General features: G+C 42.6%; 1 protein-coding gene across 1 annotated transcript; it reads left to right on the forward strand.

Moving 5' to 3' along the window:
* LOC123156232 (U3 small nucleolar RNA-associated protein 14) lies at nucleotides 1–6193 on the forward strand. Its single transcript, XM_044574382.1, has 11 exons — nucleotides 1–473; nucleotides 684–807; nucleotides 1144–1595; nucleotides 1752–1967; nucleotides 2549–2872; nucleotides 2991–3350; nucleotides 3429–3509; nucleotides 3596–3688; nucleotides 3772–4140; nucleotides 4244–4375; nucleotides 5648–6193. The coding sequence occupies exons 1-11, from the start codon at nucleotides 120–122 to the stop codon at nucleotides 5816–5818; spliced, it is 2676 nt and encodes an 891-aa protein (XP_044430317.1). The 5' UTR covers nucleotides 1–119; the 3' UTR covers nucleotides 5819–6193.
* The last annotated feature ends 7428 nt before the right edge of the window (nucleotides 6194–13621 follow it).

Here is a 13621-nt window from a genome sequence, read left to right on the forward strand (position 1 = left end):
GCGTCGCCCTCTTCTCTCCTCCTCCTGATTCCTAAACCTTCCGCCGCCGCCGCTGCCTTACGCTTGGCTGCGCCGCTGTAGCCGCCGATAGAGCGCGCACCCCAGCCACCGCCGACGCCATGGGCGGAACGAAGCCCAACCCGAAGGCGAGAACCAATACCCTGGCCCCCAGGGGATCACGCGGCACCGGGAGGGGCCGTGGCAGGGGCAGGGGCAGGGGCGGGGCGGGGAGGCCCGGGGAGAAGCGCAGCCACGGGCCTCATCTTCCCAACAAGCTGCGCCGGGAGCTCGAGTCGCTGGGACCTGCCCGCGACCGGGGCTCCGACGACGACGACGACGACGAGGATGACGTGGTGGGCGAGGACGTGTACGAGTACGAGGAGGGGGTGCCCGAGGAGGAGGCGCGCAAGAACGACCGCTACGACGCCGTCGCCAAGTACGAGTACGACTTCGACAGCGACGACTCCAACGCGGTACGTGCCAATTCTCCCCTGTGCGCGTGATTTTAGCTTAGCTTCTGATTTAGCGGTAAAGATGCAACTTTGCGGGTCTTCTACTCTTGGTGTGTATTGTAGAAGAAAATGGCGAGGTGGTTTCTACCAGTAAAGAAATCTTGGTGTTAAATTACATGCGTATTTGGAAGCAAAGTTATAGTAAACATTTGTGCTTATATATTTTATTAGGACGAGGATGTGCCTTCGGATGAAGGCGAGGATATGGAAGAAGATGATGACGGAGATATGGATGAGGAGAAGCAGATAAGAATACTCCAGGAAACGACAGGAATGCCTAGAGAAGCCTTCGATGGTAATACATTTGGGGCATATTAGTTACTCCCTCCGTCCCATAATATAAGACGTTCTTTGACAGACACTAGTGTCAAAAAAAGTCTTGCATTAGGGGACGGAGGGAGTAGATAGTTAAATACTCCTAGGAGATTGCTATACCTTACATGGAACAAAATTGGGTCACTTATGCTGAATTTCTCTGTGTTTCGTAACAGTTGCTAGCCCCTACACATATTGTAGGTTTTTTAACAAAAGATGTTGAACTAAAAAATGCTGTGCATGAAAGTTTGGTCCTTGTCATGACATTGTAAACATAATGATAAAGATTTAACCGTTTTGTGTCATTTTTAAATAGGCAATAGGAAGAAGAAGGAGAAGAAACAGGCACAGGAGCTGCTTTTGCAGCCTGGAGATGGTCCGGTAACAATTCATGATCTCTTGGATAATATCCAGGATAAGCCTGGGTATAGCAAGATACGTAAGATGGTCCAGCAGCAGGAGAAAAAGCCAATGGTCGTGCAGCCCCCACTTCCAAAAGGGCAGAGGGACAAGATGGACCGTAGTGTGGCATACGTCCTATCCAAGAAGGAAATCGGCAAGTGGGAGCGGATAGTGAAGGACAACCGGGAAGCTGCCACGCTTCGCTTTGAAAATGATTTGAACTTAGGTGTCGATACTGTTGGGGCAATTGCTAGCAAATTTGAACCAAGGTCATCATTTGAGAAGCAGATGGCTGGTGTGTTTAACAACACAGAAATTATGGAAGCACACAAGAATGATGGTGCTAAAATCTTGGAACTTAACAAGGTATGTTGCTTTATCTCACTTCACTAGACCAGTTAGGTACTTTATGAGTGTTAATGCTTATTGGTTTGCTGACTGGGCATATTTAGTGATAATATGTAATTTTCAAGCTTCAGAGTTCAGAGGTTCCTATGCTAATAGGTTCATGAATTTGTGTAGATGGAGGTGGAGGATGTGAGAGAGCGTCAAAATCGTCTTGCTAAAATGCGCAGCCTTCTGTTTCGTCATGAAATGAAAGCAAAACGTGTGAAGAAGATTAAGTCCAGGACTTACCACCGGTTGATGAAGAAGGACAAGCTGAAGGCAGCAGACTTGGAGGCAGATCCTGAAGCTGCAAAAGACTCTGCTAAGAAACTAGAATTTAAGCGTGCGGAGGTAATTCATAGTTTATTTTGAGGGTTTTTATCATTTATATGCCACTAGTTGTGTCTCACTACTCAGTTTTGCCATTAGAAGTTACAACTACTCAAAAATGCCATCGATCCATGAGATGCTTGCTCAAAAATGCCATTAGACATTGTTGTTTTCACGTCAAACCCGTTAACCATGTTATATGACAAAAATAAGCCTAGACCCACATGTCTGTTCTCTCTACTCACAATGATAAGTGTTCCCCACTTGTCAAGAGTAACCAAGCGAATAATTTTATAGGAAAATAAAAACCCTGTTGGGATCAAGTAGGCCCCACACTTTATTATAGTGAGATAGAGGGAGAGCTGGCATGTTGGTCCATAGGTATTTATGTCGTTATAACATGGCAAAAGAGATTTGAGATCACAATAATGGTATCCAGTGGCATTTTGAGCATGTGTCTAACGAAGCGATGGCATTTTTGAGCGGTTGAAATTCCTAGTGGCAAAACTGAGTAGTGGGACACAACCGGTGGCATAAATGATAAAAACCCAATACAATTCCCTTGTATATCTCCCTGTTAACTTTGCTAATCTATCTATCAGGAAAGGATGACACTGAAGCACAAGAATAATTCGAAATGGGCAAAGCGAATCTTGAAGCGTGGCTTGTCTGTTCAAGACGATGGCACTCGAGATGCTATTACAGCACAACTCCAACAGCATGCTCTTCTTACTAGAAAAATGAATTCCATAAAAGATGGATCTAGTAGTAGTGATGAAAGTTCTGATGACGACGACGATGATGAAGACGAAGATGAAAGCAAATTAGAAGCAAAGCTTCTGAACAGAGGGAAAGAAAAGATTCGTAAAGTGATTGAAGAAGATAATGAGATTCCAAAGTCTGGAGTTTTTTCATTGCCTTTCATGGTGCGCTTTCAGTTTTACATCGTGTTCCTGTTTGTGCATATGTTTACTAAATATAATTTTGCTTGCGTTGCTGCTGTTGCATCACAACCCATCATCATAATTGTTTTCTTATCTGCAGGAGCGTGCTATGAAAAAGCGTGCAGATGCAACTTATGAGCAAACACGGCTAGATTATGAAGAATTGGAGGAATCCTTAAGGAAATTGGAGGATGACAACACCGAGGAGAATGTAGATTCAATGAAGGTGACAGGTAAAAGAACTTTTGGGCCTGTGAAAAGGGCACATGAAGAGGCAAACAAGAGGCCAAAATTAGGTGATGCTGACAAGAACAGTGACAGTGAGTATGACTCTGACTCTGGTCAACATTTCGACAGCAGTGAAGTAAATAAGAAGGCAGAATATGCAAATAACAAGGCAGATGATGTCCAACTTGGGACTGCACTGCTCGACAATGAACAACAGAATGATCTATACGTTGTAAGATGTTCTAACCTTTACACTTTTGCAATATCATATGATTTTTATCGTAGAAATCTTATTTATAATCCTGTGTAGAGCTTTGATGGTACTAGAAAAAGCCAAGGCCCAAAGACAGACATTGAAGTTCGAATGTTAGCCGATAATTCGTGGAAGAAGGTACTTGTACTGGCACCTTGTGTTGAAAGCTCTTTGATTCCTTGCCATATTTCTCTTCCATATCTGTAACTTTTGTTACTGACCAGGTCAAAAATAGCAAAACAAATGGTGGTAACAATATTAAAGAGAGTGGCAATAAATCCAAAGTGCAGATCCCTTCTGTGGATTCAAACCCTAAGGTTTGCCTTCAGCACTGACGTTGGTTCCTACTTTCTAATCAAGTTGATTGCTGTTACTCATTGCTTTTTTTGGGGGGTAGCAGCCTCAAAATTCTGATTCAGATTCTGAGGAAGAGATGGTTGACGGTTTCTTGACTGTCTCTGATGAAAAGGAAACTTATGAACTTCCATCGCAAGCTGATCTTATACGTCAAGCCTTTGCTGGTGATGATGTTGAAGCTGAGTTTGAGGATGAGAAAGTGAAAGCTTTAAATGAAGAGGATCCTGAACCTGAAGAACCTGCACTTGTTCCTGGTTGGGGGCAGTGGACTCATGTACAACAGAAAAGAGGACTTCCTTCATGGATGGTGAAAGAACATGAAGATGCCAAAAGGAAGAGGGAAGAAACCTTAAAGAGTAGGAAGGATGCAAAGCTAAAACACGTTATTATTTCTGAGCATGTTGACAAGAAGGTAAAATATGTGCCTTTTTATATATCATATTTGTTTCTGGGATGTTACTTGACCATGAACTGTTGCTATTAAGCAATAATTTGGAGTACTCTGCTGTTTGCAGGCTGAAAAACTTTTAGCAACGAATCTTCCTTTCCCGTACACCTCAAATGATGTGTATGAAAATAGCATGCGTATGCCTCTTGGACCTGATTTCAACCCAGCAATATCACTGTCTGCTCTTAACCGACCTGCGGTGAGTACATCTAAATCTAGCTGATGCATGAAGCTTTTAAGCATTTAAGATCATTAATGGTTGTGTGGAGTGATCCAAAGCTGCACTTTGGAAGTTACAACTATTCATCCTACTGCATGTACAGTGAGAGTTTATTTCTTGTGCATATGCAACCAAGGTGTTTGTTTATAATGCTTGTTTAGGATTTTTATTTTGTTTATTATATTTACATTCTGGATAGAGAATGTTATATGTACTCCCTCCGTTCCTAAATATAAGTCTTTTTAGAGATTCCAATATGAACTACATACGGAGCAAAATAAGTGAATCTACATGCTAAAATACGTCTACATACATCCGTATGTAGTCCATATTGAAATCTCTAAAAAGACATATATTTAGGAATGGAGGGAGTACATATATTTGATGATTAATCTCTCTTGACGATAAGACTTCTTTTCTGTGAATACTAAACCATATTTGATGATAATGTTTTTCTTGATTATAATACTTCTCTTACCAGAATAGTAAAACACTCTTGGAAATACTTGTACACTTAAGTCCCCAGGCTCTAATTTTGTACTTAGCTATGTTCCACTATAATTGTCGACAACCCACCAGACACGCAGACTGAGAAAGCACCAATTCTAAGAAATGACCATTCATACCCCTATTAGATGACATACTAGCTGCATCCACTTATCCTCTCCTGAAGCATTTACCACGGGTATAGATCTGTCATGAACTAGGGTTCGTGAGGTTAAATAGCACCAGAGGGATGGCCGGGCAGTATGGCCGATCTATGAGAGGGGTTGACTTGGGGATTTGAGGACGAAGTAGATGGGAGATATCAAACTATTCTTGCTTGATGAGAATAGATACACCAAGACTCTTTATGTAGAGCTGGTCTCCTGGCCCTAACAAATGAACTATATAGATCTCATCTCTAAGTGATATTTTGAGAAAATTGTCTTAAGCTCAAGCCAAGGGGTATCTTATTCTAATTAATCAAATAAATTATTTAAGGTAGATAACAGATAACAAATGAATCTAGGGCCAGGTTGGGCCTGGCATAGTGGCATGTGGGTCACCACAAAAGTGGAAACTTCACAAACAACTATACCCTTGATTCCCTTGATGCAGTTATTTTGAAATAAGAATCTGAGGCTGTGGACAATTTTCTTGAAGCAATAATGACCAATACATTAACTTTTTGTCAACCCCTTGTGCGGCAGCAGTTGATTAAGACGTGCTTCTATGGTTCTAATTGCTGTTTTCTGTCCTACCTTTCAGATTGTGAAGAAGCCTGGTGTTGTTATTAAGCCAATACAGTACGGGGAGATTGATCCGCATGAGAAGCCTGATGAGCTCAAGCGGGTCATTCAGAGAGTAAAACCGAATCCGAACATAAAGAAGGCCTCTGCGAAACAAGCGAAGAGGACAGCTTCACATCGGAGGAACTGATGAGACAGTAGTCAATACATACCCAGTTGGTGAGAGATGCGCATAACAGAATGCGGACCTGGGTTTTCTTGCCATAGCTATTTTCAAACACTTGAGAAGTATACAAAGATTCTTCTCATGCAGTCAAACGACAGCTTTGGTTTTGCTATTGGAAGCGGGGTTTTGGGGTGCGATTGTTCCTGCACCAGGGCCGGAATATGTTTGTACCAGGGAAGTCGCAAGTTAGGATAGTGTTTTTGTCTATTTGGTATCTATGTATAACAAAATTCTAAACACATTTGCTTCTCGTCCTGTCTGCTCCTAGATTCAACAGGTCTTCCACACAACGTATTTTCAAATCTTAAAGTTTGAATACCAATTTTTTTCTACCTTTAATTTATCAAATCTGAGCTATTCATGTATCTATATCTATATACTAATCCTATATACCTAAGAGATTCATCCCCACTATCCTATTTATCTTAACATGCAAGCTATCCACATCATCAAGTAGGTCCACTAATTTATATCTCTTAACATGCAGCCATCTAATCACAGCACATATGCCATGTCAGCAACCCTGTTTTGATGGTCAGTAGTTCCACTTCTGCCGTAACAACCGATCAAACCCAGCCATGGTGCAGCCACGTCTCACTAATCGCTAATTATTCCGCTGCTGCATGAATGACGGTGTAAAAAAAGGCACGGCGTGTAGTCGATTCATTTTCTGCACGCCTGTACGAAGCTAGGATTTTTGCACCAAGAATCCAAAAAAGAAAGAATTTTTGCATCTAATGTCCAACGGGCCAGTTACTGTAAGGCTGTTTTGGTTTTGCACGTAGATGGGCTTGGTCGTTCGACCTATAGCCCATGTAACTAAACGCATCTAATTGGGCTAAAAAAAGTAACGCATCTTAATCAATGTATCCGGCTTATCGCAGTAGGACAATGAGGGTTCCGTCGTTTTGTCTTCTGCTAGGCGCCGCCACGACCGACGCCCCATGAAACGGCAGCAAATATCCAGATTAAACGACACCATTCATCACATCCCATTACCCCCCTACCCCCCTCCATTATCCTACATATGCGAAAGAAACTGCTAGATTTAAGCAGCCATCGCCTCATTGTAAGCATACCACTCGTCATCACGGCAAGATGGAGCTACATATTGCGCCACCCCGCCGTGCCTGACGGAACCACGGCATGCCTACCGCTGGTCACCGGTGCCCCGCATCTGCTTCGCTCGGTCGACCGTTCATATGGTCTTCACTGGGCTGAACTCCTCTATCATTGGCGCCAATCTTCCAATCAACAAGGTAAATGGGATACAATATATAATACATGACTCTTTACTCGATTCCTTTTACATTATCTAATCTGAAGGTCATCATTATTAACCATCACATATTAGAAAAAAATGAAACTCCATGGGCACTAGCATCCATGGATTATTGATATAGAAGAAGCATCCCTCATGAGAATTCCAGAAATTCGTCCCCGACGTGGATCGAACTCTGGTCGTTAGGTTTACAATCATGCGCCCCCAACCACTGGGCTATGCCCACGTCCTCACCATCACATATTAGGATTGAATCTTCTGTGTTTTTGCATTTGTTCAGATAAGTTTTGACCTGTACTTTCAGGAACAGTCCACCGGTCCGTATCTTCATGTAAAAGGAATTGAGGAAAGAGTCATGGATTTGTACGATTGAATGTTCCGTCTCTTCCTCAAAGAAACAGATCGCACAGGTCCAGATTTGTGATAGACAAACTCCTCAGATTGCAGTCTACGTTCTCTGATCAAATATCCTCAAGGTTATGCCAATGTTTTTGATTGTGTGATCGACATGCTATTCGCTGAAAGTATGCTAGCATTACCAATCTCTCTCTTTGTTTTCAGAATACTGGATGTGTGGTTGATTGCTGAGTGAAGTGCACTGTAGGTCCCTAAACTATTCGAGGGGTGTCAACCAGGTCCTCGAACTATGAAAATCGACATGTGGGTCCTCGAACTATTGTAAGTGTCTCAGTCACGTCCAAAACCTGCCCGACCCAGTCTGACCTACCGTTGACTGTTGCCACGTCGGACAGGGGTAACGGAGGTGGATGGATATTTACAAAAAACACCCCGAATCGTTTCAGATCTCCATTCCCCAGTCCTTGCCTCTTCTTCTCCTTCTCTCCCGATCTCTCTCACGGCGATTTGGGGGCGGCGGCGCCATGGTTCGGAGCTGGAGCGCGTCAGCGAGCTCTTCCTGGCCGCCTTCCTCTGACCCTGAGGCTGGTGCATCTCTCCCTCTACTTAAGTGCTACACGTGCGGCTGGAGGCAAGTGATTCGTCTGGTTTCCAAATCTGACAGGAATCCAGGACGGGTTTTCTTCAAATGCCCTAATCACAAGGTCACTTTCGTTGTTTGAGTTAGTCTTCACTTTCGAATCAATAAGATTTCTCAAATTTTCTGCTCTTTGTTTGCTTGTTTTTTTTATTTTTTTTATTTTGGCAGAGAGGGTCACATGGATCTTGTGACTGCTATCACCGGATAGATGAATATTTGGATCTTGTTTTGTGCCATGGTTATAATATTCCTAAAGAGGAGGTGGAGTACATTGCAATGATTTCCAAGCCCTATCTGGACAGGGAGATGACAACCAAAGGAACGAAGCCAAACATTCGTGCTAGTTTCATAGAGAAAGATAGCAGGGTAGAAAGTGTGGTCAAGAAGATTAGCAACATTTCTGGAAATCAGATGAGCCAGATTGCTGAAGATATCAAGCTTCAGTTGGATCTTGTTGTAGGCATAGGTTGGAAGATTCTGCTTGTTTGTACCATGATTCTTGCCGTGAACTTGTATGCTGTTGTAATGAAGTAGGAGCTGAAATGTGTTTTTAGTTGCCAAATGTGCAAGAAACATTGGCAGTGAACAATGTATGGTGCATGTAGCGATGACATTATGAAATATTTCCAGAATGTGCTTTGCAATATTCCCAGAATGTGTAAGCATGACAAATTTTGGCAAGCATTTCATCACATTTTTAACAAGCACTATCATAACAGGTTGTTCACAAAAGACATACATAATTGGCATGAAATCAATCATCATTGATTAGCTGAATGCATAACAAGTTTTGTCACAAAAGAGGAGTGCATCCAAAAGAGAGGGACAGTAGCATCTATCATAGCAGGTTGTTCACAAAGGACACATATGCACTCCATACGCTATTACAAGGTGTGGATCAAAACCTACAGCCAAGACATGGGCATGAGCTCAGGTTTCCTTCAACACCTCAAGGAGCTTTTCTCTCTATGCATTAATCTTTATGCACTTTCTTTGCCTTTGTTCTTCTGGCCTGTTTTGCTGCTTCAGTTACACCAACAGCAGCATCTGTTTGGGAGGCTTGAGTGGCTGCTCTAGGAGGCACAAAGGCTTGCCTAACAGCCGCTTTAGGAGTTGTCTTTTTCTTCTTAGTTTGTAGATTTTTCTTCAGAAATTGTGCACTGGTTGTAGCCCTGGGCACCGGCTATTGGAATGATGCAGTCATTGGGATCAACTCCTATGGCTGTTAGAAGTATTCCTCCATGCTTTGTCTTAAGGTGGCAACCATCCAAACAAATTACTGGCCTACATCCTTGCAGAAAACCCCTCTTACATGCATCTATAGACATGTACAATTTGTCAAAAAGAACACCATTTTTCAGTTTCAAATAGAATGTGCTACCAGGATTTTGTGTTCTCAGCTCTTCTGCAAAATCCCACAACATATTGTACTGTTTTTGCTCATCTCCTCTAATCTTTCTGATTGCTTCTCTCTTTGCTCTAGCAAGCTTGCTCTTGGTGGCTGCCATATTGTAATCCTCTTGCACATTACTTCCCAGGGTTCTCAATGAAATTGATTCATCTGTCCTCACCTTCTCAACATACTTCTTTGCTATGTAACTAGCAGTGAATTGCTTCACCTCCCACTCCCTACTGCTAGTGTGCTCATCTATGTATTTTTTCAGCATTATGCACTTTGTTCTGCTATCCTTTGAGGCAAAGAACTCCCAGGGGCAACCTGGGACACAATGAGCTTTCACTCTAATTTTGTCGTTTTTTGGTGTCTTTATAGCTACCCTGTTCTTAACAGCATACTCTGCCAAAGCTGTCCTAACCTCTACAATTGATGAAAAGACCATTCCAACTTTGAACACAGGATTTTTCATGTCTTCAGGCCTAAAACTTTTGAACTTCAAACTGTTCTCACCTCCTTCTTCATCTGAATCTGGGAGGTCCAGCTCCTCCTCTTCTTCCACCAAATTCTTGCCCTTACTTGCATTTCCCTTTTCCTTTGAGCTTCCAATATCCTTGTCCTTGTCCTTGTCCTTGCTCTGCTCTTCCTCCTCTGCATCTGCATCAACATACTTCTCATATAGGTTGTCATCATCTTTATCGAACTCATTATCGGAGTCCACAAACTCTGATCCACTACTACTGTCTTCACCCCCAGAACTGTCCTCTTCAACTTCTGGTTCAAACTGAGCCCTCCTCCTATTGCTTCTCCTCTCATATGTGAACTGATGCCCTGCATTACTATTCCATGCCTCAGCCTCTCTCCTGACAAAATTTCTCTGAAGTTTTGCTCTCTGTTTGGGGCTGATGACATTATCATAGAAGGGTGGAATATCCAGTGGCTTTCTCTTTGTAGGAGTAAAAACCTTAGGCAGCTCAGGGCCTCCAGTCATTGGAATGTCATTATCACTGAAGATTGATCTCTCCAGATCTTTATCATTCACATATAGCTCAAAAGTTTTGATCTTGCTGACCACAGACATCATATAATTTGTGTCAGCATCACACCCGAGCACTCGCAGATCACCAAACAATGATTTCCCTGGCAGCAACCAATACACTTCCAACCTTGTGACATCTGCATAGCCACACTGCCTAACAAAATCTTCTATCCAAAGCAGAGACCATGTGTCCACTTCACAACAATCAAATGTGTCAATACGCTCATCTACATATGTCTTGTTTGGGCCGTCACCACAAAAGAACCCACTGTGATGAATCTCTACTGAAAAGAGGTCGTCGTTCGGTCCTACGTGCAAAGAGAGGGAATCGAGCATCAGGAAGTTGCGCACAAACCTAACCCTAACCAATTCGGATCAAATCCTAACCCTAGTCACAAATCGATTGAGGGGACAGAGAGGAACATACCGTACTATGGAGGAGGATCTCCAGGGAGCCGTCGTACCGGAGCCATCGACGCCTAGGCAGGCGCCGCCGTCTCTGTGAGGCCACACCAAATCGCCAAGGCGCCGCCGGCCCCAAATCGCCGTGAGAGAGATCGGGAGAGAAGGAGAAGAAGAGGCAAGGACTGGGGAATGGAGATCTGAAACGATTCGGGGTGTTTTTTGTAAATATCCATCCACCTCCGTTACCCCTGTCTGACGTGGCAACAGTCAACGGTAGGTCAGACTGGGTCGGGCAGGTTTTGGACGTGACTGAGACACTTACAATAGTTCGAGGACCCACATGTCGATTTTCATAGTTCGAGGACCTGATTGACACCCCTCGAATAGTTTAGGGACCTACAGTGCACTTCACTCTTGATTGCTTGACCAAGTGATTTAAAGGTATGCATAGATTAAAAGTTGTGTATTTGTTGAGTTCTAATCTCAATGGTTTGTTTTGGTTGATTTTTTTCTTCAAGAATTCACTTTCTTACGCAACTAACCCCTGGTGATAATTCTTGATTATATCTCCTAAATTAATCTCACTCTGTCGTTAACTTTCTTCATGCACCTTCATTTCTGTTCATGCAGATTATAGTGGTCAGCAAAAGTTGGAGTTCCCATTTCCTGTAGGCCATCCCCCTCATGGCATTTGTAGCACGTAGCAGGCTATTCTGGTTGCTCCTTTCCTAATCCTCCCTACTTTAGCCTGCTATAATTCTATTACATGATTTTCTTATTATTTTTTGCCATGCCTTCTGTAGTTTTGTTCATTGGACGGAAGATCGTATTGTTTGTAAGCCTCAAGGATGCATTTTATTGGTTTGTTTCCTAGATTGTGGTCAAATTTTGCAAAATGATGTCTGAATAATAGATGATTAAGATACATGGAGGGCTGGAGTCCCACATTTTTTTTGACTTAAAATAGTACGACATCTTATACAAATAAATTAATCCTTAACAAGGTTTGCACAAGATAAAAATAAGGAAAATAATTACATCAGATTAACGAGCCATTATTTGAGTACTATAGATGCTTTCATAACTCTATGGAGGAACACCATATAAAATTCATGTTTAAAAGTTTTGCTCAAATTGTTCGAGCCCATGCCACCTCACCATCATGCCTTCATTTGATCTTATGAAAAATATGAAGAGTCCATTTGGATTCCAATTTTTTTTTTACCAAAGTGTCTTCTTTTTTTCAGTATCGTTCAAAACTGCGAAAGCCAAAAATTAAGCCTGAAGTGCTAATGACATGTTCACATAAAAATCGTAGATTAACTTGCTGAATGGATTATATGATTTCCTCATTTTTGTTGCCAATTCTAAAGCATATGTACTACCATGCATGAAAAAATGCTACTTTTATTAATATAAACAGCAAATATATAATAAATCATTTGTATATTTGGTTTTAGTTTTCATATTAAATTCAAAAGTCATGTTTCATACTATCAAATCATTTTAGTATATATTGCAATCTATTCCGCAGCAACGCGCGGGGTATTATCTAGTATAAAAAGACCGAGAGGCAGATGTAATTAATCTCAGACATCAACCCATGTCAATCAAACATTTTACCATGCAATTAATGTTTGTGCTAATAACATAATTAATGAGTAGTAATTTATATCCTGCCTATTAACATGCCATTAATTTCCCACCTAATATGAATGTGCATTGCATGCATTTACTAGTAAACTTCAAATTAGAGAAATCAAAATCTCCCATTTGTTAAATTGGTTCATTAGGCTATCAGACCTTACCATATTTTTGGTCTGAATGGTCCACACACTTTTAGACCTTCAACGTGGCAACCCCATTTAGGACGGATCAGTCTGTATGTCCGCCATGTAGGTTTCGAGACCATGTTTCCAATAGGGGCTCATCGGCTCCTCATCTACCTGCATTCAAGACTGGCCGCCCAACGCGTCATCTGAGGAGTCTATTTCGGATACCAAAACCGCCTTACGCCCCCCTAAACCTTATGCTCACTCCCTCTCCCAGAGATCTTGCCCATCGCACCGCTTTCGACCACCTCGCCGCATGGGAATGAAGAATACGTGGGAAGAGGCCTTGTGAAGCTGATGGTGTGGTACGACAACAAGTCTAGTGTGCCGCCACCTCGCCGCGACGACGAATTTGGCTGCAGGGGCAACTCCGACTCACAATCAGACACATCGTCGCCGCATTCCACCCCGACGAATGTGCCTCGCCGGCGCATGACGTCGAGTCTGTCTTCCTCCATCGTGAAGTAGGAGCCCCCCTCCGACCTCCGATGATGGTGACGTTGATTGGGAGGCGGCGGTGATGAGTCCAAAATGTGTGATGTTTCATTTTGTGCTTACATAATAGGCTTTGTGGAATTTTACCGCATTCGCGCATGTCTTATTGTCAATTTTCCTTACGCTGCACTCTTGGAAAGAAATGAAGCATCAAGGAGAAAACTTCAGAAAATGGTGATAAAATCACGTCCATAAATGTGATACATTATTACCATTGAAGAATGAAGCATTTTGGAGAAAATAGGAGGATGTGCGGCACTTCCAGAGCGCAAGACGACGACTGGTATGAGTGCACCCGCTTGTACCAGCTACCGCCACCGCCTC

This window comes from Triticum aestivum, chromosome 7B (assembly GCF_018294505.1).
Source record: "Triticum aestivum cultivar Chinese Spring chromosome 7B, IWGSC CS RefSeq v2.1, whole genome shotgun sequence".
In the NCBI taxonomy this organism is placed as follows: domain Eukaryota; kingdom Viridiplantae; phylum Streptophyta; class Magnoliopsida; order Poales; family Poaceae; genus Triticum; species Triticum aestivum.